This window comes from Akebia trifoliata, chromosome 13 (genome assembly GCF_017979445.1).
Source record: "Akebia trifoliata isolate Shusen 1 chromosome 13, ASM1797944v1, whole genome shotgun sequence".
Taxonomy (NCBI): Eukaryota; Viridiplantae; Streptophyta; class Magnoliopsida; order Ranunculales; family Lardizabalaceae; genus Akebia; species Akebia trifoliata.
The window spans coordinates 7,912,160-7,934,319 of NC_141387.1; the positions used below are offsets into that span (position 1 = coordinate 7,912,160).

General features: G+C 34.4%; 2 protein-coding genes across 2 annotated transcripts; both read left to right on the forward strand.

Moving 5' to 3' along the window:
- The first annotated feature begins 1,800 nt into the window (after positions 1 to 1,800).
- LOC147387673 (acyl-coenzyme A oxidase 3, peroxisomal-like) lies at positions 1,801 to 11,487 on the forward strand. Its single transcript, XM_086420454.1, has 13 exons — positions 1,801 to 2,417; positions 3,390 to 3,507; positions 3,594 to 3,701; positions 3,796 to 3,968; positions 4,088 to 4,187; positions 4,366 to 4,440; positions 4,585 to 4,715; positions 9,785 to 9,920; positions 10,009 to 10,128; positions 10,243 to 10,389; positions 10,474 to 10,578; positions 10,664 to 10,765; positions 11,031 to 11,487. The coding sequence occupies exons 1-13, from the start codon at positions 1,924 to 1,926 to the stop codon at positions 11,277 to 11,279; spliced, it is 2,058 nt and encodes a 685-aa protein (XP_086276580.1). The 5' UTR covers positions 1,801 to 1,923; the 3' UTR covers positions 11,280 to 11,487.
- Positions 11,488 to 13,445: 1,958 nt separating this feature from the next.
- Positions 13,446 to 21,671, forward strand: LOC147387674 (Polynucleotidyl transferase, ribonuclease H-like superfamily protein). The gene is made up of 9 exons (XM_086421013.1): positions 13,446 to 13,593; positions 13,676 to 13,751; positions 13,858 to 13,936; positions 14,155 to 14,239; positions 20,307 to 20,415; positions 20,527 to 20,615; positions 20,694 to 20,758; positions 20,874 to 20,952; positions 21,188 to 21,671. Exons 1-9 carry the CDS (start codon positions 13,537 to 13,539, stop codon positions 21,311 to 21,313), a joined length of 765 nt encoding a protein of 254 aa, XP_086277139.1. The 5' UTR covers positions 13,446 to 13,536; the 3' UTR covers positions 21,314 to 21,671.
- The last annotated feature ends 489 nt before the right edge of the window (positions 21,672 to 22,160 follow it).

The window sequence follows — 22,160 nt, forward strand, 5'->3', positions numbered from 1 at the left end:
GAGTTTCTCATTTTTATATTTTTTATATTACTCTAAGAAAATGAATATGGCCCGACTAATTTACAAAATTTTAGTTCAATTATTGATTCAATTTTAAAAACATTGGAGAAAATCGGATATACATATTCGTTCCTTGAGTTGAAAAAGATTTCAAATTCGAGGCTAATGAAAGGATTAGAAATCTTATGCCTATTTTGAAAATAAATTTAATCAATCTTATGGACTAACATGTTGGAGTTGCCCTTGGTTCACCAATTAAGATGACATATTTATTGTGTGAACGCGAAAGAATGACACTCTTTCCTTACTTCCCCATTACTTTGCAAAAGTTAGCTTTCTAATAATTGATTATCACTAATTATCATTAATATTAATGGTAATCATTCATCAAATATTTTTTTTATGGGTAAGTTGGACTTGAATTCACGACTTCAAAGTTGTTTTGCAATGTGTCAAATCATTTGAGCCATAGGTAGGCATCTCTACCCTAATTTTTATTACTTCTCTTTTTCTTTTTCCTACGTATCTCTTTGTTATGTTTTTCCTTTTTAATTATTATTAATAAGTAATAAAATTGATTCTTATAGAAACATAAGTGATACTTTAGGTTTATTGAAGTGAAGACATTTATTTACTATGTATTCTTTGTGGTGAAATAGATAAAATGCATTATTTGTCTTCTTTTTTTTTTTTTTTTCTTTTTAATTAATTAATTTATTAACTTGGGATATCATCTAATTTGAGTTGATCAAACAAGTCTTGAATGTGTTCCCACTATGGACCGTTTTTATTGATGGTATATAACTTTTTTCTTCCAAAAAATAGAAAATTGTTGGTGAGCTATCATCTTATTAGACCATGGAAATCAATGACAGATTTATTGTGGGGGCACTCGCCCCACAAGAATTTTCAAAATGGATTGGTGAGCTATTGCGACAGATTTTAATGATGGGTAAAAAAAATCTATTATTATTGTCCCCACAAAAAAAATTTCACTCTTAGTTACCCCGACAACTATATTTTTTTTTCACTCTTAATTTTTCCCACAAAAAGTTTCTACTCTTAGTTGTCCCCACACGAGGTAACAAGTGTATACATATATACACACACACACACAGGGGCGGAGCCAGGATTTTGTTTTCGTGGGGGCAAATTACAAATAGAAAAATTTTCTGATTTTCTATGGGGGAAGCAGTAGAATGTTAAAATTTTTTGTGGGGGCAAATTACAAATAAAAAAATTTTCAAAACTTCTGTGGGGGCAAAGCAGTAGAATGTTAAATTATTTTTAAAAATTATTAATACCTCCCTATTGATTTTAGAAATTCTTGTGGGGGCAATTGCCCCCACTGTAAATCCGCCCCTGCACACACACACGCTCGAGTGAACCAACTTGTTCTTCAGTCGTTTGAGATCAATCTCGGATCCATCACAAATTTTCGTCGTTGCAATTGATAATACCAAACAAGTATTATTCAATTAGAAACACTTTTAATTAGTCAAATAATTTTGTAATTTATATTTAAATATATTTCTTTGAAATATAATAGAAAAAAAATTATTATCGGATGCCATAGTATTTTTGTTCAAATTTCTCAAAAACTGGAAAAGGAAATTAATTTCAATGCATCTTAAAGGTTCCAATAGAGTTTCATTATTTATTATTAGTGTGATTTACACAAACCCCCCACATTTTGATCAATATTAGAGACACCTCCGTGTTTTTAACCTGATTACATGGCCCTTGACTTAGGCAAGTCATCTCGCACTGTAACCACTCTTCCAATTTCAATTTCAATTTCTTCTCAATCTCACGTCACGTTCGTCTACTTGCTTTCTTTCTTTCTTTCTTTCTTCTTCTTCTCTTCTCTTCTCCATAACCAAACTCTATCCCCTAATTCTCGAGCTCGGATCTCATCCATCAATGGCTTCGTCTTCATCTTCAACCGATCAAGTCTCATGGAGAGCTTCGGTTCTAACCAGACACCTTCACCAGGCTTTGATCTCACCATCTTCTTCTCAACCTCCCACAATCCATCCTTCAATTTGTCTCCAATTCACTCCTCCTGATACTTCAGGAAATTTCGATTTTGATGTTAGAGAGATGAGGAGATTAATGGACGGACATAATTTCGAAGATCGAGACTGGTTGTTTGGATTAATGAAACAAAGCAAGCTTTTTTGTCCTAGAAATTTTGGTGGTAGGATTTTTGTTTCACCAAATTATAATCAATCGATGGAGCAACAAAGAGAGATGACCATGAAACGGATTGAGTTTCTGTTGGATCGAGGTGTGTTCGAAGGATGGTTGACAAACAGAAGCGTTGAAGCGGAGATGCGGAAGTTCTCTTTCTTGGAGGTTGTTGGAATTTACGATCATTCTCTTGCTATTAAAGTTGGCGTGCATTTCTTTCTCTGGTTCGTTTTTAGTTCTCTCAATTTTCTCATTTATAGTTGTTTTTGATGAATTAGGTGTTTTTTTCGCTCTGTTTTTTAGTAGACAAACTCTTCCTGACAATCATGGTCATAAACTTGAAACTTGAAAGCATTTGCACCATTTTTATATATTATTATTATAAAATTTGAAGGAATAATTCCAGTTCCAGATCTATCACCCTGTAAAATTATATCAAAATTCAGTTTGATTTGATTGTTAGAATAAGTAGATTCATTTTTGTGTTCTATACTTTTAAATTCAATTATGCTTATATCCTGGTTGACTTAATTTCCATTTCATTTTACTGAAATTCGATTCAAACTAAACACTTCCCTCAAAATTTGGTCGATTTTTTTTTTGTGGGCATGAAGTATTTGGAATCTGGATAATTTGATCTGGGAAAATTGTGTGTGTGTGTGTATGTGCTTGTTTGTTTTTTTATTTTTAATATAACTACCAATTTTTGGAAGCAAAGAACTAGTCAGATATTTGGTGGAGAAGAGGAGATATGCTGGAGGATAATTCAGAGTTGTTGTTCAAAATGAATGATAAAGAAGGATAGTCCAGAATTCTTAGCTCAAATGAATAATTAGTGGATAATATGAGGTATAAAACTTAATATATCTCATTATTCGCTCTGTTGTACAGTGGAGGCTCTTGTTATTTTCTTCTCTTCCATTTTTTTAATTAAATTTTATTTTCTCTTTTTTCTTTTTTTCTTGAAAAAATAAGTTGCATTTATGTTGCAACTTAGAATAATACCACTTCTTCTTAAGAAATGATGTGTTTTGTTAATGGTACTGGGCCTTTTTCTGGGAAAATTTTCTCTATGTTATTGCCCATTAAGACTTTAAGCAATCCTGTATGTTGTAATTTGCTTAGTTTATTCATGGTTGGCATACTGAAGAGGGCATTTGTTGAGTGTGAAATACTCTCTTACCTGACGGTTTCAGGGGTGGTGCCATCCAATTTTTTGGCACAAAACGTCACCATGACAAGTGGTTGAAGGACACAGAAAGCTATGTGATCAAGGGTTGCTTTGCAATGTCTGAGTTGGGACATGGAAGTAATGTATGTAGATATTAATTTTGTTCTATCATTTGGTCCAACCATGGTTCTTCATTCTAACATATGGTTTCTTGAGTAATTCGTATCAGGTTCGAGGAATTGAAACAATGACAACTTATGACTCGAACACTGGGGAGTTTGTTATTAACACACCTTGTGAATCGGCTCAGAAGTATTGGATTGGAGGAGCTGCCATCGTAAGTTCTTTGACAATGAAAGAAGTCTCTACTATTAATGGGTAACCAATTCATAATTAATGTATGCTGAGATGGTTTCTTTTATGTTTTGTAGCATGCGACACATACTATAGTGTTTTCACAGCTCAATATAAATGGGATTAATGAAGGGGTTCATGCATTTATAGCCCAGATTAGAGATGTGGATGGAAATGTATGCCCAAACATCCGTATAGCTGATTGTGGTCATAAAATTGGCCTGAATGGTGTTGATAATGGTCGTATATGGTAATAATACCATTTTCTTTAGCTTTTTATCTCCTTTTGCTAGTTCATTCCTGGTGTTACAACTTTTTATAAACTTTAGTTCTTTGAGTTCACATGACATTGCCAACTTTTGTTTCCAGGTTTGACAATGTTCGAATCCCTCGAGAGAATTTGTTGAATTCTGTTGCTGATGTATTACCGGATGGGCGTTATCTTAGTGCAATAAAAGACCCAGATCAGGTGACAAGGGCTTTTGACATTCCCTCACTATTTTGTGATGTTTTCTCTGGAAATCATGGTTCCTAGGCTTCTTCCTTACGGATCCTGACACTGAAAAAAGATTTTCTGTCAGGATGCTCGGTTACTCATCTGTTGAAGCTGTAAACTTTAGTAAAAATTATACATGTTTATGTTTCAGAGATTTGCAGCATTCCTGTCCCCACTGACATCTGGTCGTGTGACCATTGCAGTGAGTTCGATTTACATGTCAAAGGTAAGTTCAATGTCAAGCACAGGGCTTCTTTTGCTGATAATTTGGTCTCGGGTCTGTATATTTGCTCGTGCAGGAGAAAGCAAACTGTTTACCAGAGCTCAGGTTTAAAGTTGATATTTTTTATTATTTTCTTTCTATTTGCAGATCAGCTTAGCAATTGCCATAAGGTACTCATTGACAAGGCGGGCTTTCTCTGTTTCACCAAATGGGCCTGAGGTTTTGTTGCTTGATTACCCAAGTCATCAACGGCGACTTTTACCTCTACTTGCAAAAACGTAATTATTTCATTTATAGCTTTCATAATACTTGAATTTTATTGTATTTATTATGGAAATGCAAATAGATATAAGTATATAAGGTTGGACAATCAAAATGCACAGTAATTCTCCACACTATTGAGATCACTATCACATAAAATCGGCCCATTCTGATATTTCGAACCTCGTGAAAAGTTCAATTGAAGTTGAAAAATTCAAACTACTAAATAACATTGCTAATATTAGCAATGTCAGAATGGTTTACCTTATATAAAAAACAAACATTTAATATTCAAAAGACCAAAATTCCCTTGCCCTTTTCACTAAAAAACAAAATAATTAGGGGCATTAAGGGAAAGTATAACATCCGAAATCTCAATGAAGCATTGGACATTAGCATTCCCTATATATATAGGGGTGTGTTTGGCACCCTACTATTTATCCTACGTTTTGCCCTACGTGTTTTGTCCTACATGGGTTAGAAGTTTTGAAATGGGCTGATTTTTGGTGAGGATGATCTCTATGGTGAGGAGATCATCCTCACGAAAAAGCAGCCCATTCCAAAACTTCTAACACCATAAAAAATGGTTTACAAAAACGGTCCACGATTCTTCAATTTGTAACATGGGGCTCGAAATTTCGGAATGGGCTGATTTTTGGTGAGGATGATCTTCTCATCATAGAGATCATCTTCACCAAAAATCAGCCCATTCCAAAACTTCTAACCCATGTAGGACAAAACACGTAGGGCACCATATATATATATATATATATATAGGGTCCCGTTCAGCACCAAACATTTTGGGCAACATTTTAGCCAACCATTTTTGTCTTACATGGGTTAGAAGTTTTGGAATGGGCTGATTTTTGGTGAGGATGATCTTTATGGTGAGGAGATCATCCTCACCAAAAATCAGCCCATTCCAAAACTTCTAGCCCCATGTTTACAAGTTGAAAAATTGTGGACCTTCCATTTTTTGTAAACCATTTTTTATGGGGTTAGAAGTTTTGGAATGGGCTGATTTTTGGTGATGATGATCTCCTCACCGTAGAGATCATCCTCACCAAAAATCAGCCAATTCCAAAACTTCTAACCTATGTTTTGAAAAATGTTTGGTGCTGAACATTTCCCATATATATATATATATAGGGGGCAGTTCAAGGGCCATATGTAAAAACATATGAAAAAACAATGGTTTTTTAAAATATGGGTTAGAGGTTTTGGATTGAGCTGATTTTTTGCGAGGATGGTCACTATGATGAGAAGATCATCCTCACAAAAAATCAGCTCAATCAGAAACTTCTAAATCCATCAAAAGTGAGTTACAAATTATTGACAAAAATTGGCAACAAATCGACGATCCACATTCTAAATCACTTTTAATGGGGTTAGAAGTTTCAGATTGGACTGATTTTTTTTTTCCGGATGATCTTCCTATCATAGAGATCATCCTCACAAAAAATCAGCTCAATCCGAAATTTCTATCCCATATTTTGAAAATTTATAAATGTTACATTGTTTTTATATATGTTTTCTCATATGTCCCTTGAACCTGACCCATATATATATATATATATATATATATATATATATATATATACACTAGAGTTTGCCTGTGCCTATGGCACGGTCATCATCTTTTGGGTTAAAGGAGTAAAAGAGGAAAGTTAATAAAGTTAGAGGGGTATTATGAAAAAGGGGGGAGGAGAGGAAAGACAATAAAGTTGGAAAGGGAGAAAAGGAAAGACAATAAAGTGGGGTTTTGTGGACCCCACTCCTTCGTCTTAATCTTTGTGGGGAATAGAGTGTCCCAGCGTTGTGTTTTATTATATAGATGCATGTATGTATATTTATAGTTTTTACATAAGGGAAAATTTTAAGCTTGACTTAACAAAAGGCATTGCTTTATGGGGTGTCATTTTTTGTTCATCTGCCACCCCTTGCCCTCTATCGATTACTCACTTCCCTCTTATCTAAACAAAAAAGGGAATAGAACAGGGGCACACCTCCCATCTATTCTCGTTCATCCCTATCCTTCCTTCTTGTGGATTAGAGATTGTTACAATAGTGGCAGATAAATAAAACCATCAGTGACAGGCAAAAGGGAAAGCTTCACAGTTGAATTAACAAAAGACATTGCTTTAGACTGAATTGAATGGAGGAACATATTTGTTCAGCTGCCAAATTTTTGGGACAAGGCTTGGCTTTTTGGATAATGATTATGGTAAGGAAAGCTTGGGATAAAGCAGGACCACACCTGAGTCGATTACTAATAGAGACAGTGGTTAAATTCTATTGGTTTTACATCTCCGTGCCTTAGGACTGATGATGATGATGCAAAGATCCTTGCAAAACAGATACTCAAAAAAAGAATAAGAAATAAAAAGGAAAGGAAAAAATTCTTACAAAAAATACAAGGAAGTGAGTGGCACTATTTGTTTTATGTAGAAGTGAGAGATGGAAAATGTAAAAGAGAAAAAAAAAAAAAAAAAAAAAAGAAAGAAAAACCTTTTCCGGATGTATGACATGGGGTTAAGCTATTTCCTTGCAGTCCAGGGGAAAGTTTCTGTACCATTTATATAAGAAATATCGAAGATATGATCTAGTGCAACATAAATGCTCTTACTACTGTGCTCAATAGCTCTTGGTAGGCCGATTATGATTGATTTGATTTGGAACTTGTGGAACACTGGGGACCTTTTAACTGTAACTCCTTCATAGGCAAACCGGGCTTAACCTTCTCAACGCCTAAGAACTCCTCTATATCCTCCCAACGCTTGGACGAGGATCCATTTGTATTTAAGTGCCAGGTGTACCGATCTAGAAGTGTCCATCATTTTCATAGGAGCAACAAGGCCCAAGTCCTTGAAATTGTCCCTGACCCATTGCACTTCTCGCCTTCATGTACCCAAAGCTCTGGAGTACCTGCATTTTTTTTGTAAGCTTTACCGTCATACAGTTCAGAAGTAGTTGCACCAAACAAATAGATGATAGCAGATCAACAAAGGGAACATTGACATCTCTTGGCATTCTTGTGTAGTTGTGTTGCATAAGCATGCCTTGAGTTTGATGTCCACCATAATAGCTAGCGGGTAGTAAAATTGTGACTTGGGATTGCTTGCTTTAACCAGACCACATTGTGCCATGAAACTATGGGGCAATCATTATTGTGCATTCACTATTGTGGAAATGCTCTACCATCTCCAGTCACAATCATTAATAATTTATATGATTTGCATGTCTTCTAAGAGAAGAATCGAGCCATGGATTATGCTTAGAAACATTCTCCAAAATACTTAAGAGGTACCATGGTTCAAGCAGTATGGGTCTTCTCACCTTTTTATATAGGAGGCAGGAGCTATGGGAAAGTTAGTAGGCTGATAATCTATGAATGCTGCTTTTGATCATGTATATTATCCTTTATTTTATCCGGGAGTCGATAAGTGTAGTGTAGAAAGACGGAATGTGTCTCGAAGAATAAGGAGCAGTTTAGTTGTGAGGGACCGGGGTTATGAATCATTTTATCAATCATAAGTAGCATAGGAATGTACAAAACCTGTGGGCCGAATGTTGACTTGCTCAGAACCCATACTAATCTACCAATCACTAATTAGCTCTGCTTCATTGTTTACTCCAGTCACTGATGATTGGTCTATGTTCATAGCTTGACTTGACCCCGAAGGGACTCTCACAATAGAGCTGTTTCCATGGGGTCAGACTTAATTATTTTGATCATGAATGGTATGTTAGTATGCCATGCGCATTACACGTTTTCTTTTTTTATATCTGTAATGCGCATGACACATGATTTGGCCTACAACAGAACTTTTGAACAAGCAAGCATCGAGTTCTCATTCTAGTGTTTATGCTCTTGGTGAATCTAAAGTTTGAGTGTTCTTTGTCCAAAATGTGTAAGCTCACTGCGATTCTGTGGCATGCATTTATATTCTCCTTGATTGCTATTGTTCAAACTAAATATGAATAATAAAAAAATAAATTTTCTTTATTGATCAATGATGATCAAAAGCGTGGATCTCCTACTGTTTTCCCGCACTCAAACTCTCAGTCAATTATGATGATGTCTTTCACCCTCAAGAAAATTGGGCCCTCTATGCAGAGATTTCTCCTTGCACAACTTCATCACAATGCTCTCCATCATTATCATCTACAAAGCATAACAACAAAGTATGTTAAATGTTAAATTTCTAATTTTTGGGTTTAGGATTTTATGACCATATTCATGATTATAAACAAATAGTAAAATTGTATTGACTGAGTGTTATAATATTTTGTAATGTTGAAATTATAATTTAAGCCAAGTCTCTGTAACGTTTGGAGGGTATGTTTTAATCTTTAATTGGGTGTGATAAATAATTTAAAAAATTAGGATGTAATAAGTAAAAAAATTGGGGTGCCAATAGCAGCTCTCTTTTATTAAATTGGTGCTCTAATGACATTGGAAGTTCAATTAAAAAGAATTTTTTTTTTTCAAAACATCAACAAATCATTAATTGTGACAGCCCATTAAATGTGGGAGTGACATTTTCCAAGAAATAAACACATGTCATCAACCATGAACTAGTCAAACTAAAAATGAGAAAAAAAATCTTTACAGTGGGCAGCCTGTTTCAAAATATTGGTACAACCCTCTTCTTTAGATTACACGTGGTGTCTCTCTAGGGAGGTCTCCCAAATATATATGTATATATAACATTTACTTGGTTACTTGTCTATTTCTACATGTCTGAAAAATTGATTCACTTACATTATCTCACTTGTCAGATTAGAACTGAGGCAGATCTTGTGCTATCTTCGAATGTGTTCTCTCCATCTTCTGTTTGGAATGTTTCTTTGATAAGACACTTTTGAGAAAGCCAAACTGCCATTTATATATTATTACATAGAGCAGGATATTTATTTTTCAATCAATGGCTGATACATCTGAAAACTGCCATCATTTCAATTAAATATGATTCACATTCAATTTAGCAATGGATCTACCACCTCTGTAGTACACCTGAAAATATTTTCGGAATAAATTGAGTTATTGTTCTGATATTATATTTATTTTCCCTTTGTTCTACAGTTGTGCTATGAGTTTTGCAGCAAACTACCTGAAACTGATATATGTGAAGAGGACCCCAGAAGCAAACAAAACCATTCATATTGTTTCCAGTGCTTTTAAAGCTATGTTCACCTGGCATAACATGAGGACTCTTCAGGTCCCAAGTCACATGTACTTGGCATAGATCTTGGTAGTCTGTGGAACAATTGTTCTTTGTTCTGACTCCATTTTAACAAATGTCTCAGGAATGCCGTGAAGCCTGTGGGGGGCAAGGTCTGAAGACAGAAAACCGTGTTGGTCAATTAAAAAGTGAATATGACGTGCAGTCCACATTTGAGGGTGACAATAATGTTCTAATGCAACAGGTAGTAGCTAAAAATAATGAGTTTGTTTTTGAAAAGACGTGTGTGTGTGACTAGCATTATATTATATTTCATCACTCTGAAGTGAGGATTTGTGCTTTGGAAATGTGAGATCAGGTTAGCAAGGCACTCATTGCAGAATATATAGCAGCTCAGAGATGGAAGAAACCGTTTAAAGGATTGGGATTAGAACACATGAATGATCCTTGTCCTGTTATTCCATCTCAGCTCACAAGTTCTATCCTCAGGAGTACCCAATTCCAGGTAATAAAATTTGGACTTGTTTGACACTCTCTTAATCAAGAATTCCCAATTAATTTGCTACATTTCATCATCTGTCTTCTTCAGACTGCGATATTCTGCTTGAGAGAACGGGACCTGGTGAGCCGTTTTGCTGCTGAAGTGTCACAGCATCAAGCACAGGGCGAAAGCAAAGAATATGCATTCATCCTAGTAAGTGTTTTTAATTTTTTAATTTCACATAGTTTCTTTTGTTTTTTTATGTATAATTCTGTTTCTTTTCTTGTTTGTACGCTAGAGCTATCAACTTGCAGAGGATTTGGCTAGAGCTTTCTCTGAACGAGCCATACTGCAAACCTTTTTAGATGCCGAGGCAACCCTATCTGATGGTCCACTTAAGGTAAGTGTTAGAAGGTATAATTTATAAAAATATCTAATGTTGCAGTAAGAATGGCTGGTCTTTGCATCAGTTCCTGAACAAAAACTAAACCCAAATGCTTGAAATGGTTTTAACCCCCTTTAATACTCACTATGTGCCTGAAGTAGAATGAAAATAAATTAAACAAAACTAGACTACAACTGAATAAAGATAATGATGGTTTTCTGTGACTTGGCTTGTGAGTATATTGTCTCGGCTGATTGCATTTTCTGCGTCTCATTAACAGAATGTGTTGGGGCTTCTAAGGTCCATGTATTCCTTAATCAGCCTAGAAGAGGACATGTCGTTCCTCCGATATGGATACTTGTCACCAGAAAATGCTGCTTCCGTGAGGAAAGAAGTGACAAAGCTATGCAGTGATTTGCGACCCCATGCACTGTCTGTGATCAGCTCCTTCGGCATCCCTGATGCTTTTCTGAGTCCAATAGCTTTCGATTGGATCGCCTCTAATTCATGGTCTTCTGTTCAACAATAACTATTCTACAGGTTGTCTTTTCAACTTTTAAGGTCCAAGCAACTGATGTTTTCTTGGTTGGTGGTTGAGATTATGTATTGTGTCAATAAAGATGCCAGCATTTGATTCCTGATTTAGTTGTGGGAAATCAAGGCTTCCCTTCTGTAAAATTAGATTTTACTGATTATGGGCATATTCTTAAATAAAATTCAAGTGAAATTTACACAAATTGAATATAAATATAGATAAATAAAATTGAGATGATTTTGCCCATCCACCCTCTTTATTTTCATGTTAAATTTCTGAGTGGTTACATTTATGTTTGTTTGGTTGCATAGGGAAGACTAGAGAGTGTTTATTATAGTACAATTATATGGTTGCAAATGCGTCGGTCCAGATTCCAAACTCTGGTATATGAACATTTAATGCAGGACGATGAGGAAAGAACATAAAATTTGGGAGTCGGGGAAAATACCCTCACTTACTAAATTAAAAAAAAAATATATGAATTTATGAAAACACCCACATATCAAGTTAAGGATATGAAAGCAACGAATGAAAATTGTAGAGGGATAAAAATTAATTTTCATCTGGACCATTCATTTGTATCAATACATATCTCGAGGCAAACATGTGGTAGAAGTTTGATAGAATTCTATGTAATTAGGAAAGAATCCCAATTTAAAAGGATTCTTTCTTAATGAATATTTATTTTATTTGATAAGGATAAAAATGATATTTTCAATTTAATTAAAATTAGGGTCATGATTTTTTTATTTAAAGAGGATTAAGGCCATTGTAAAAGACGGGGAGAAAAGAGTAGGAGAAAAGACCGATGAGGAAAGATCATGTAATCATAAGATATATGGTGAAACGGTTCTCCGAGCCTGTGGACGTAGGTATGTTTGTCGAATCATGTAAAAAATCCTTGTGTTATTTTCTTTTTCTTGTTGGCCTATCCATCCTCTTGGAATTGTGCATATTGGTTGATCATATAAATAATTTAATTCAAGACTAGCTTTGTTATCACTGAGTAAAAGTTAATATCTTTTAGCCATCTTTGTCTATGCAAAAAATGTTTATCAAATGATTTAATTCAAAATCTGCAAATTTGTGTGCAATTGTTAGAAATTTTTAAGATTTTAAAACATAAGATGGGGATTTTTTTCCCAAATATTACAACAATAGTTTTGTTAAGAGCCGCAAAAATCTCCCCCACCCCTCTAACATACATCCTTATCACAAAATCGTAAATCATTATGATTTTACGTATCTAAAGACAAATGATCTACAGTCCTGTGATGTATGTTCGAGGGACTGTTGGAAAATGGTTGTTCTTTTATTTAATGGGAATCAGGAGTTAGGCAGATCCCTACCAGGAAAGAAGAATACTTTTGGATGTAAATCCCTCCGTACATATCCTCGTGGATAATCATAGCCAAGTCATTACTAATCTGACTACACAGACCTGCCCCGAGTCAGCAGCACCCTGTTGGCCTCCTCCCTAGAAACATGAACAAAATTTATAAATGAAACATACATGGAAACAATATGCTTGATAGCTCATGGAGAGAGCCTCATTAATGATCTGAATTGCAGTTTTCAAGTCAGCTATCACACTTCACACATATAATATTGCTTAAGTACTTGAATGCAAGTTTTGCTCCTTTCGTTATAACTTGTAATTAGGAGTAACAATCTTAACATAACCCACGAACACCACTTGAAAACGACGTGAAATTAATGAGTTTGAGTCAAATTTAATTGGATTTGGGTCATAATAGTCTCAAGTCTCAACTCGTCTAACATAATTATTAAATGGGTCAGATTCAAGTTAGGAGTGTTAATCTGCTGAACCTGTTTTGACATGTTTAATTATTTTGTCATTGATGTATAATTTTAAATATAACAATAATTATTTAAGAATTTTTTAAATTACTCATTTTTGATGATAAAACTTATTTTATGTTTGTGATAATTAATTTATATTCGTAGATATTAGATTATGTATTTATAAATGAGTTGAGTTTAAGTTTTTAATACGATTATTAAACGAGTCGAGTTTGAGTTTGGAATTTTTTTTCATAATACCCTTACATCAACATGATCCGATCCATCACCACTTGTAATTCATGATAAAAGGATTGTGAAATGGGCTTAATTTAATATCCAAAACTCGACCCATTGCGGGTCGGGGGAGCCCCATGGGACCCGCTTCGAAGATAGACCATAACTCTACAATGTTTCTACTTTCAAGTTCAGGTCAGAGTTCGAGACAATGAAGACGAACCCTAAGCGATTGCCTCTCAACCCCAACTGGGCTCAACTGCAACAAGTCCTCTCTCTCTCTCTCTCTCTCTGTTTGTGTGTGTGTGTGTTCTTATGTTGTTCTTTGGTTCTTCTTCTCTTTCTTGCAGAAACTGAAAATCCAGGATCTTCGGGCATCAAAACGTTCATTTGATTCAGAAAGAGAAACCCTTAATAGCGTATTAGGTATGAGTGACAGAAAGGGAGGAATCAAGAAGCTCTTTTTTTTTTTTTTTTCTCAATTGACGCTCTTTATATCGGTTTTGAATTTCTCTTCCGATTCTATTTACAGGGAAACGCAAAGAGAGATCAATTGCAGAGCCAGATGACTCTCCAGCATCTGTTCTCATTCCAACTAACACCGATTGCAGGTTCTTTTCGATTTGTTTGCTTATATGTATTATGCTGTTTGTTTAATTGAGTGGTTTTAATGATGATCAATTGAGATCAAATGTTTATGTTCTTCTAAGTATAAAGTGTGTTCAATTAATTCATTCTGGAAAATGTGTTTACTAATTTCTCTTTATTGAAGTTCAAAATTTTATTTTATTTTGATTTTGATTTTTTATTTTTTTGGGGTGGGGGGCAGCTTGACAGATGAAATAGGGATGGATTGTGAAATGGTTGGTGTGAGTTCCCAAGGAAACAAAAGTGCTCTTGGACGGGTCACATTGGTACTAATTACTTACTCTATTTATTTCCATTTTTTTCCCTTCGTTTACTATTTTATTTTATTAGTTGGTTTTATGAAGCCAAATGGGGGGTGGGGAGGTCTTTTGTGTTCAGGAATGAAGCTGCTTTGTTCGATTAATAAGAAAATATTGGCTGAAACATTTTTTTTTTTTTTCTCATCCAAAAACCATTTTTCTTATGCTATGTAGGGTGTCCCACCCTCTTTGAAAGTAGGGCTAGTACCATGGATTTTCCCAGCCCCCACAAATTGGCATCTCGGGTATAATTGAGGGGGTAGATTCGATCTCACTTCAGTGCAAAAAACCATTTTTTTATACCTACTTTATTTTCTGAGTTAAAGACTTTGTTCCCAGTCTTTTAGTTAAGAATATGCCAAAGAGTTTGCCCCTACTGCATCTTTTTTGTTTTGTTTTTGATAAGTAGACCAATTTGTATTAAAATAAGGAAAAGCCGATCGAGTTAACCAGCCAAAGTACAAGAGACAAGTTACAAAACTACCAAAAGCAAATATACAAAGTTAGTTCGAACATAAAGAATCCCACTTCAACACAAAATCATCAAAAAACACCCCCTTGAAGTCCAAGTTTAATTTGCTAAAAGAAACATGAAATCTAACACATCCAAGATACGATCTTGAAACTCCAAATCAATGTTTTTAGACACTAAGGTGTTGGATCTTCAGTGTCTCGAGGCGTAAGCCTTATGCACATGAAATTTTTAAATAAATAATATGGAATATATAAGTAGTTTATACTAAAAAATAAATATATAATATGGAATATATAATATTACATTATAAAAAAAGGAGTTTATTCTAAAAAGAAATAGGATAACCAACATATATTTCTAATATTTAAAATCTCAAGTTTCAATCCACATAATCAAATTCAAGTTTCAATTCCCTATAATTAAGATCCAATTTGAGTGGAGAGGCCCAGGAGCTTATAAGGAGAGAGACAAGGCAATGAGTGTCCGATGTAGGACTAAACTCGACAAGGGTTTTTGGTTGAAGAGACGAAATTGCGTTTTTTCTATTAATTTCTTTTATAGGTTTCTAAACTATTATTTTGATTCTTCATTTCCAGCTTCAGTGATTTTGGGAAGAAATTTTCCATTAAAGGTTTCCTTCATTTGGTATGTGGCCTTCGGTAGAGTTTTGTCTCTTGATAATGTAATTGGGAGGGGTACAACATCGGTTAATTTTTGTGGTCTTTGTGAATGTGATGGGGGGTACATTGACCTTTTCTCATTCATGGTTACTTTGCTAGGACCATTTTGTTTTACTTTATATTCCTATTTCAAATCTCGTTTCCATCCCTAGGTTTATGTCTTTCTATTGTATGGTTGGCTATCCTTTCCTAATCTATTGTAGGCTGGAAAGAAGTCTATGGAGTATGATGCACTTTGCCTTCTGTTGGAACTTGTGAGGAAAGAAATGCATGATTTTCTGCCAGCAAGAGCATCTGGTCTTAGGCATTATCATTTCCATTTTACTACTTATTTTCTCTTGGTGTAAGTAGTACCCTGAAACCAAGGGGTTCCTTTTTGAGGTTTTTTATTTAAGCAAGAGGTGTGCTGAAATAGTACAGGTAGTAGTCAGTCGCTTTGTATTTTGTTTGTTCTCTTCGTTGAAGTAGTTTCTTTCAACCTCCTTTGTGATTATCTTTTTCCCTTTTCGAATAAATTTACTTGTAAAAAAATCCACACAATTGTTGACGTTCAAGAGCTTGTATCTGATGACCAACCAAAAGAAAGCCATCTTTGATGGAATTTTAGATCCCCAAGCCAAAAAGTCAACCATGCCCAAGAAGTAAACTGAGATAATTGAAAAAACCCCATTAAATTTCTCTCCAAACCTAAACATTATCATCCAAATTAAAAGTTGGGGTATTCGAAACACTTTTTTGAGATTGGCCATTGAGTTAACTTCCCAATCATATGAATTTCTCCTAAAACCTAAGTTGCAATATAAATCTTAGTCATCCTCACTGCGAAATCTTGAATAGCCTTTTTCTTTCTTTTTAATTTTTTAATTTTAGGTGGGGGGGTTAGAAACAGAGAAAAAGTCAACAAACTGCAAGCTTAGATGGTAGTCACCTCATCATAGTTCTTCCCCAATAACACACCCCATTGCCCTTGCCTATTCTAAAATCAATAACTTTTTGCATTCCCTTCCAAACACCACATCTGTACAAAATACTAAATTTCTCACCTTATACCCAAAATTAGTACATCTTATTTTTCCTATACGTTTTCCTCCACAAATTATTCTAGTGGAGGCCAAATCTTTACAACATTCAAGAACTTAAGATGCCAAAAGCCTAAACTATATAATAATAAAATACAGTTGTACGACCCACCTTTGCTATAGTTTTATAGAGACAAACATCCCATCCAGCCAGGTACAATTTTTGTGGGGGCCCATTTGATCGCCTTTCCTCTTCACCTTCTCTAACTTTACTATATTTTCTCTTTAAATCCAGTTTATTGTTTTTCTTCTTTTACCAACCTTAACCTCAAATTTTTAATAATACCCCTCCAACTTATTTTTTTTCCACTTTTACCCCTTAATCCCAAAGAGGATGTGTATATATATATATACAGGGTCGGGTTCAAGAGCCAATAACATAACCAACATGTTTTGTCCTATATGGGCTAGAAGTTTTAGAATGGGCTGATTTTTTGTGACGATGATCTCTGTGGTGAGGAGATCATCCTCACAAAAAATCAGCCCAGTCTGAAACTTTTAACCCTAGAATACAAGATGAAGAATCATGGACGGTCAACTTTTACTGTTAATTTGTAAACCACTTTTGATCAGGTTAGAAGTTTTGGAATGGGCTAATTTTTTGGCTACATTATTGGCTCTTGAACCTGATCTGACCCATATATATATAGTACGTATGTAAGGTAGCATTCAATAGCCAACCCTTTGTCCTATATGGGTTAGAAGTTTTGGAATGGGATGAGTTTTTGTGAGAATGATCTCTATGGTGAGGAGACCATCATCATACAAAATCAGCCCATTCCGAAACTTCTAACCCTATCAAAAGTGGTTTACAAGTTGAATTGTGTACCGTCGATTTTTACTATTAATTTGTAAACCACTTTTGATGGGGTTAGAAGTTTCAGATTGGGCTGATTTTTTATGAGGATGAGGATGAGGATGATCTCCTCACCATAGAGATCATCACAAAAAATCAGCCCATTCCGAAGCTTCTAACGCATATAGGACAAAGTGTTGGCTCCCTAACGTTGGCTGCCTAATGGTACCCATATATATGTATACAATACATTAGACATTTATTCTAAGTTTTCGATGTACTTTTGAGGAAAAAAATATTATTAAATTTCTATGCATGATAACATATTTACACTCATAACAATACATTTTATGACTTTTCAAAAAAATTGTACATTTTATGATGCTAGAGAGCAATTTTACCATCAACATATCTTTCAAGCAAAATAACATACTATTGAAATCATTGTATAAATACGTTATCATCAAATGTCACTTTAAATATCATTTATAAACCAAATCACAAACAATAATATATCCACAAATATTAACGTAGGTCTGCAAAAAATTGGATTAATTTTTTTTTTTTTAGAGAAGTATTTTAAAACATAAAAAACATGTTTAAAACCCAAAAAGCCACTTTTCCAATATTTATGGCCATTTGGGGTGACAACCTTAATTTGTAGGGGTGGCAATAGGTCGGGTCGTGTAGTGGTAAGGGTATTATGAAAATTTACCAAACCCAAACCCGACCCATTTAATAATCGTGTCAAAAACTTAAACCCAAACCCAACCCATTTATAAATATGTATATCTAAGTTCCTAACCCAACCCATATATAACCAGTTTAATTAAATTCTAATCCTTATTGGAAATAATAAGTTCCATTTCCACCACCAAAAATAAATACCATTATTAAAAATAAAGTCACACAACTATAAACTAAGTTCAATGGTGAAAAATAACTTTCTTTTGAATTTTTTTTCACAATTCATAAAATTTTGTCCTTAACAACCATGTGGCATTAAATCATGTTTTTGGATGAAATAAGGTGATGCAGTCAAAAACTTTCCTCACCAACTTAGTAAGGAAAGTGTTTTTCATTATTAATATTATTATATTATTATTTTTAGCTAAGGAAAGTGTATTTCATAATCACATGAGACATACTAGCCTTACTTAGTAAGATCTTAAATCTTTCTAAGGGTCGTTTTGCCCACATGGATCACCATATATGGAATCAAACACTAACATGCCTCTAGATTTCAATAAAAAAAATAGATTAAATAAATTTAAAAATAAATAACTTGGTAAAAGAGGTGTCTTTTTCGTTCTCAAATTAAAAGTTTAACCATTAATTATTTGAAAATATCTTAAAACGCCCTATATATTTTATAGAATTTGAAAAAAAAAATGTATTATGAAAAAGTTAAAGGAAATTCTAGTAAAAAAATTTTGTAATTTAAAAAATTCCAAATAATTGTTGATATATATTTAAAACTACACGTTAATGACAAAATAACTAAATGTTTCAAAACGGATTAAGTGGATTGATGCCCCTAACACAGACCCGACTCATTTAATAATCGTGTTAGATAGGTTGACATTATTATAACCCAAACCCACTAATTTCGTATCGTGTTCAGATTGCCACCCCTATTAAAAATGACCCGCGAATACGACTCGAAAACGACACGAAATTAGTGGGTTTGGGTCATAATAGGGTTGACCTATCTAACACGATTATTAAATTGGTCGGGTTTGGTTTAGGGACGTCAACCTGCTTAACTCGTTTTGACACATTTAGCTATTGTATCATTAATGTGTCATTTTAAATCATTAAACATAGGAAGTATCTCAATATCAATAATTATAAGGGTTTTTTAAATTACCCATTTTTTACTAGTTTTGTAGAATTTTTTTTATAATACATGTTTTCAAATTTTATAGAGGGTGTTTTAAGATATTTTTCAAATAATTAATAGTTAAGCTTTTAATTTGGGAAAGAAGAAACACTTTCCTTATTAAGTTATTTATTTATTTATATTCATATATATATATATATATATATATTTTTTTTTAATCTGAGTTTTTCATTGAAATCTAAAGGCCTAGAGTGTTGGATTCCCAATATGATGATCCATGTGGGCAAAACGACTCTTAGTAAGCCTAATATGACTCATATGATATTGAGGATGGGGGAGTGATGGTGACAAGGATGGACATAAATTATAGAAGGATGCTTTTATTATTATTATTATTATTTTGTTTATAGGTATATATATATGTAGTTTTTGTACTATGCTACGGACGCATTTTCTTTTTCTTCTTTTCTTGTACGACAGTTTTGGTGATGAACCTTAGTTTATGTTTTGTGATAATTTATGTTGGTAGATATTTATTTATGGTTGTCTGACATTATTTTTAGTAATTGTATTTTATTTTTGGTGGTGGAAATGGAACTTATTTTTTCTCATTAAGATTAGAATTTTATTAAACAGGTGACATGGGTTGGGTCAGGTTACCTACTTAATAAATGTGTCGGGTTTGGGTTTAAGTTTTTGACACTATTATTAAATGGGACGGGTTTGGGTTTGGTAAATTTTCATAATACCCTTACCTCAGCACAACATGACAAGAAACGACCCATTGCCACTCCTAATGGCCATTGTATGGTTGTCATTAATTTCTCTCTTCAATGGGTGTTTTCCATCTTTGTAAGTATAGCTATCAATAAAAGAGTTACTGGTTTGACGATCAACTGTTTCACTTCATAGACAGTGATTACTCCCAAGTAAGCCACCTGAGAAAAGTGTAACTAGTGAGTGCCAAGGATCTCATTGGCCATCAAGAAAGTGTATGTTTTTTGTTGGGGGAGGAGGAGGAGGGGAGGGGGGGGGGGGGGGTATGAAAAGGGGGTAGCATCTTTGATGGTTCAATATTCAAGTTCATATCACATTAAGATTTCATTTTTGAAGATACTTCTCTGTTTTATATATTTTAGTAAGTATTATAACTCGGTGAAGGTAAATGCATGGGGAAATATCGTATACGACGAGTTTGTTCGTCCAGTAGAGCGTGTTGTTGACTTCCGAACTGAAATTAGTGGAATCCGACCACGGGACCTGAGAAAAGGTTGGCCTTGTTTTCAGTTGACCGTTTTTCCTTTTTCTCAGTATGCTTGGTATACATTCACATTAGTGGTTAACAATCTCTGCATGTTAATGATGTAACCATAAAATGCAGCCAAGGATTTCATGACTGTTCAGAGGAGTGTTGCAGATTTAATCAAAGAAAGGATCCTTGTGGGCCATGCTTTGCACAATGATCTTAAGGTTAGCACATTCGGTTTTTCATTAGGTAGGTTTGACGTTATAATCTGAGTGTTTTGGAGTATATGTGCTTTTGGACAGGCATTGCTGTTAAGTCATCCAAAGAATCGCACGCGGGATACCTCGTTGTATCAACCATTTCTAAAGTACTGCTTTTTTTTTTTTTCCTTGGTTGTCAGAAATTTAAAATCAGTGTGAGCAATATTAAATTACTTCTATAGCCTCCAAGACATCTTCTAACTTGTGCTCATGATGAAGCAGGGAAGGGAGTAAAAGGGCACTTCGGAACCTTGCAACTGAGTTCCTTGGTGTTAAGATCCAAAATGGGGAGCACTGCCCTGTAAGTTCCTTAGATTTCTCAATCATTTTCATTTGCAATACATTATCACATCATCATCCTTTATTATAATGTTGTTAATGAGAGGAATCATACTCTCTGTACCACCTTGGTCTATCTTTATTTTTCCTTGTTCCCGATTCCCCACTTAGTTTGTTTCATATATTTTGAGCCTTAAATGGTGTGAGGATTGACATCACTCTCCCCTCTCTAACCCTTAGTACACTGACTTTTTCAGATCGAAGATGCCCGAGCTGCAATGTTACTCTATCAGAAAAACAAAAGGCGGTGGGAGAGGAGTATTAAAGATCATTTAAGATTCAAGAAAAAGAAACAAAAGAAGAAATCGCAGGACAAAATCTAGATAACATTGTAGCAATCTCTAGGCATGAACCGTCCAGCGAGCATTACAACACGACTGCTTCCTGGATAGCAAAAACTCATCCCAAATATTCTACACTTGCGAACAGCTTCTATTTATATTGGAAGAGAGCCTGATGGGGGTTACCCGAAAACTAGCTTTTTTTATCCAACATTGTGAAAAATTTTGAGTTAGTTTTCATCCCATTTCCTACCCAGTTTGATGTTGTATTCAAGTGACATTCTGGCACTGTTTAATACTGGACCGCTGCTGGCTTTACATTACAAGGCATCAAATGGTTAAGATACTAACAGTGTAACTTTTTAATTTATGTCTGAAGAGTTCAACTGGAGCCTCTCAATATTTTGTTAAGCCTTTTCAACTAAAAGCCCTTTGTTCTAAAAAAAATTAAAAAAATTAAAAGTTCTTCCCCACATGTTGGGGATTCATGGGGTGTGGAGGTGTCCCCAGAGGAGGCTGCAAGGGGGGCAGAGTTCCCCAATCTAGTGGTTTGAAGGCAGATCATCCGACCAGACAAAATTCTAACAGGGTATTAGATGCAAGGACAAATAAGAAATTTAGGTTTTTGGTAGAGTTCTTTTCAGATTGAAAACCTTATGATTATTTGAAGTAAGTAAATGAAGTGGTAAAATCGCGTTCTGAAATAAAAGAAATGGAGAATATGATGTCTGGATAGTAGTTTATGCCACCATTTCTAAAAGAAGAAAGTAGTGAATTTGAAAACAAAATGCCGTTGGATTAAGTTCGTTTTCACTTTATTTTACTACATCCAAATACTCTAAAAACAGCAGTTGATATTTAAAGAAAAATGATAACTTATAACAAGGTA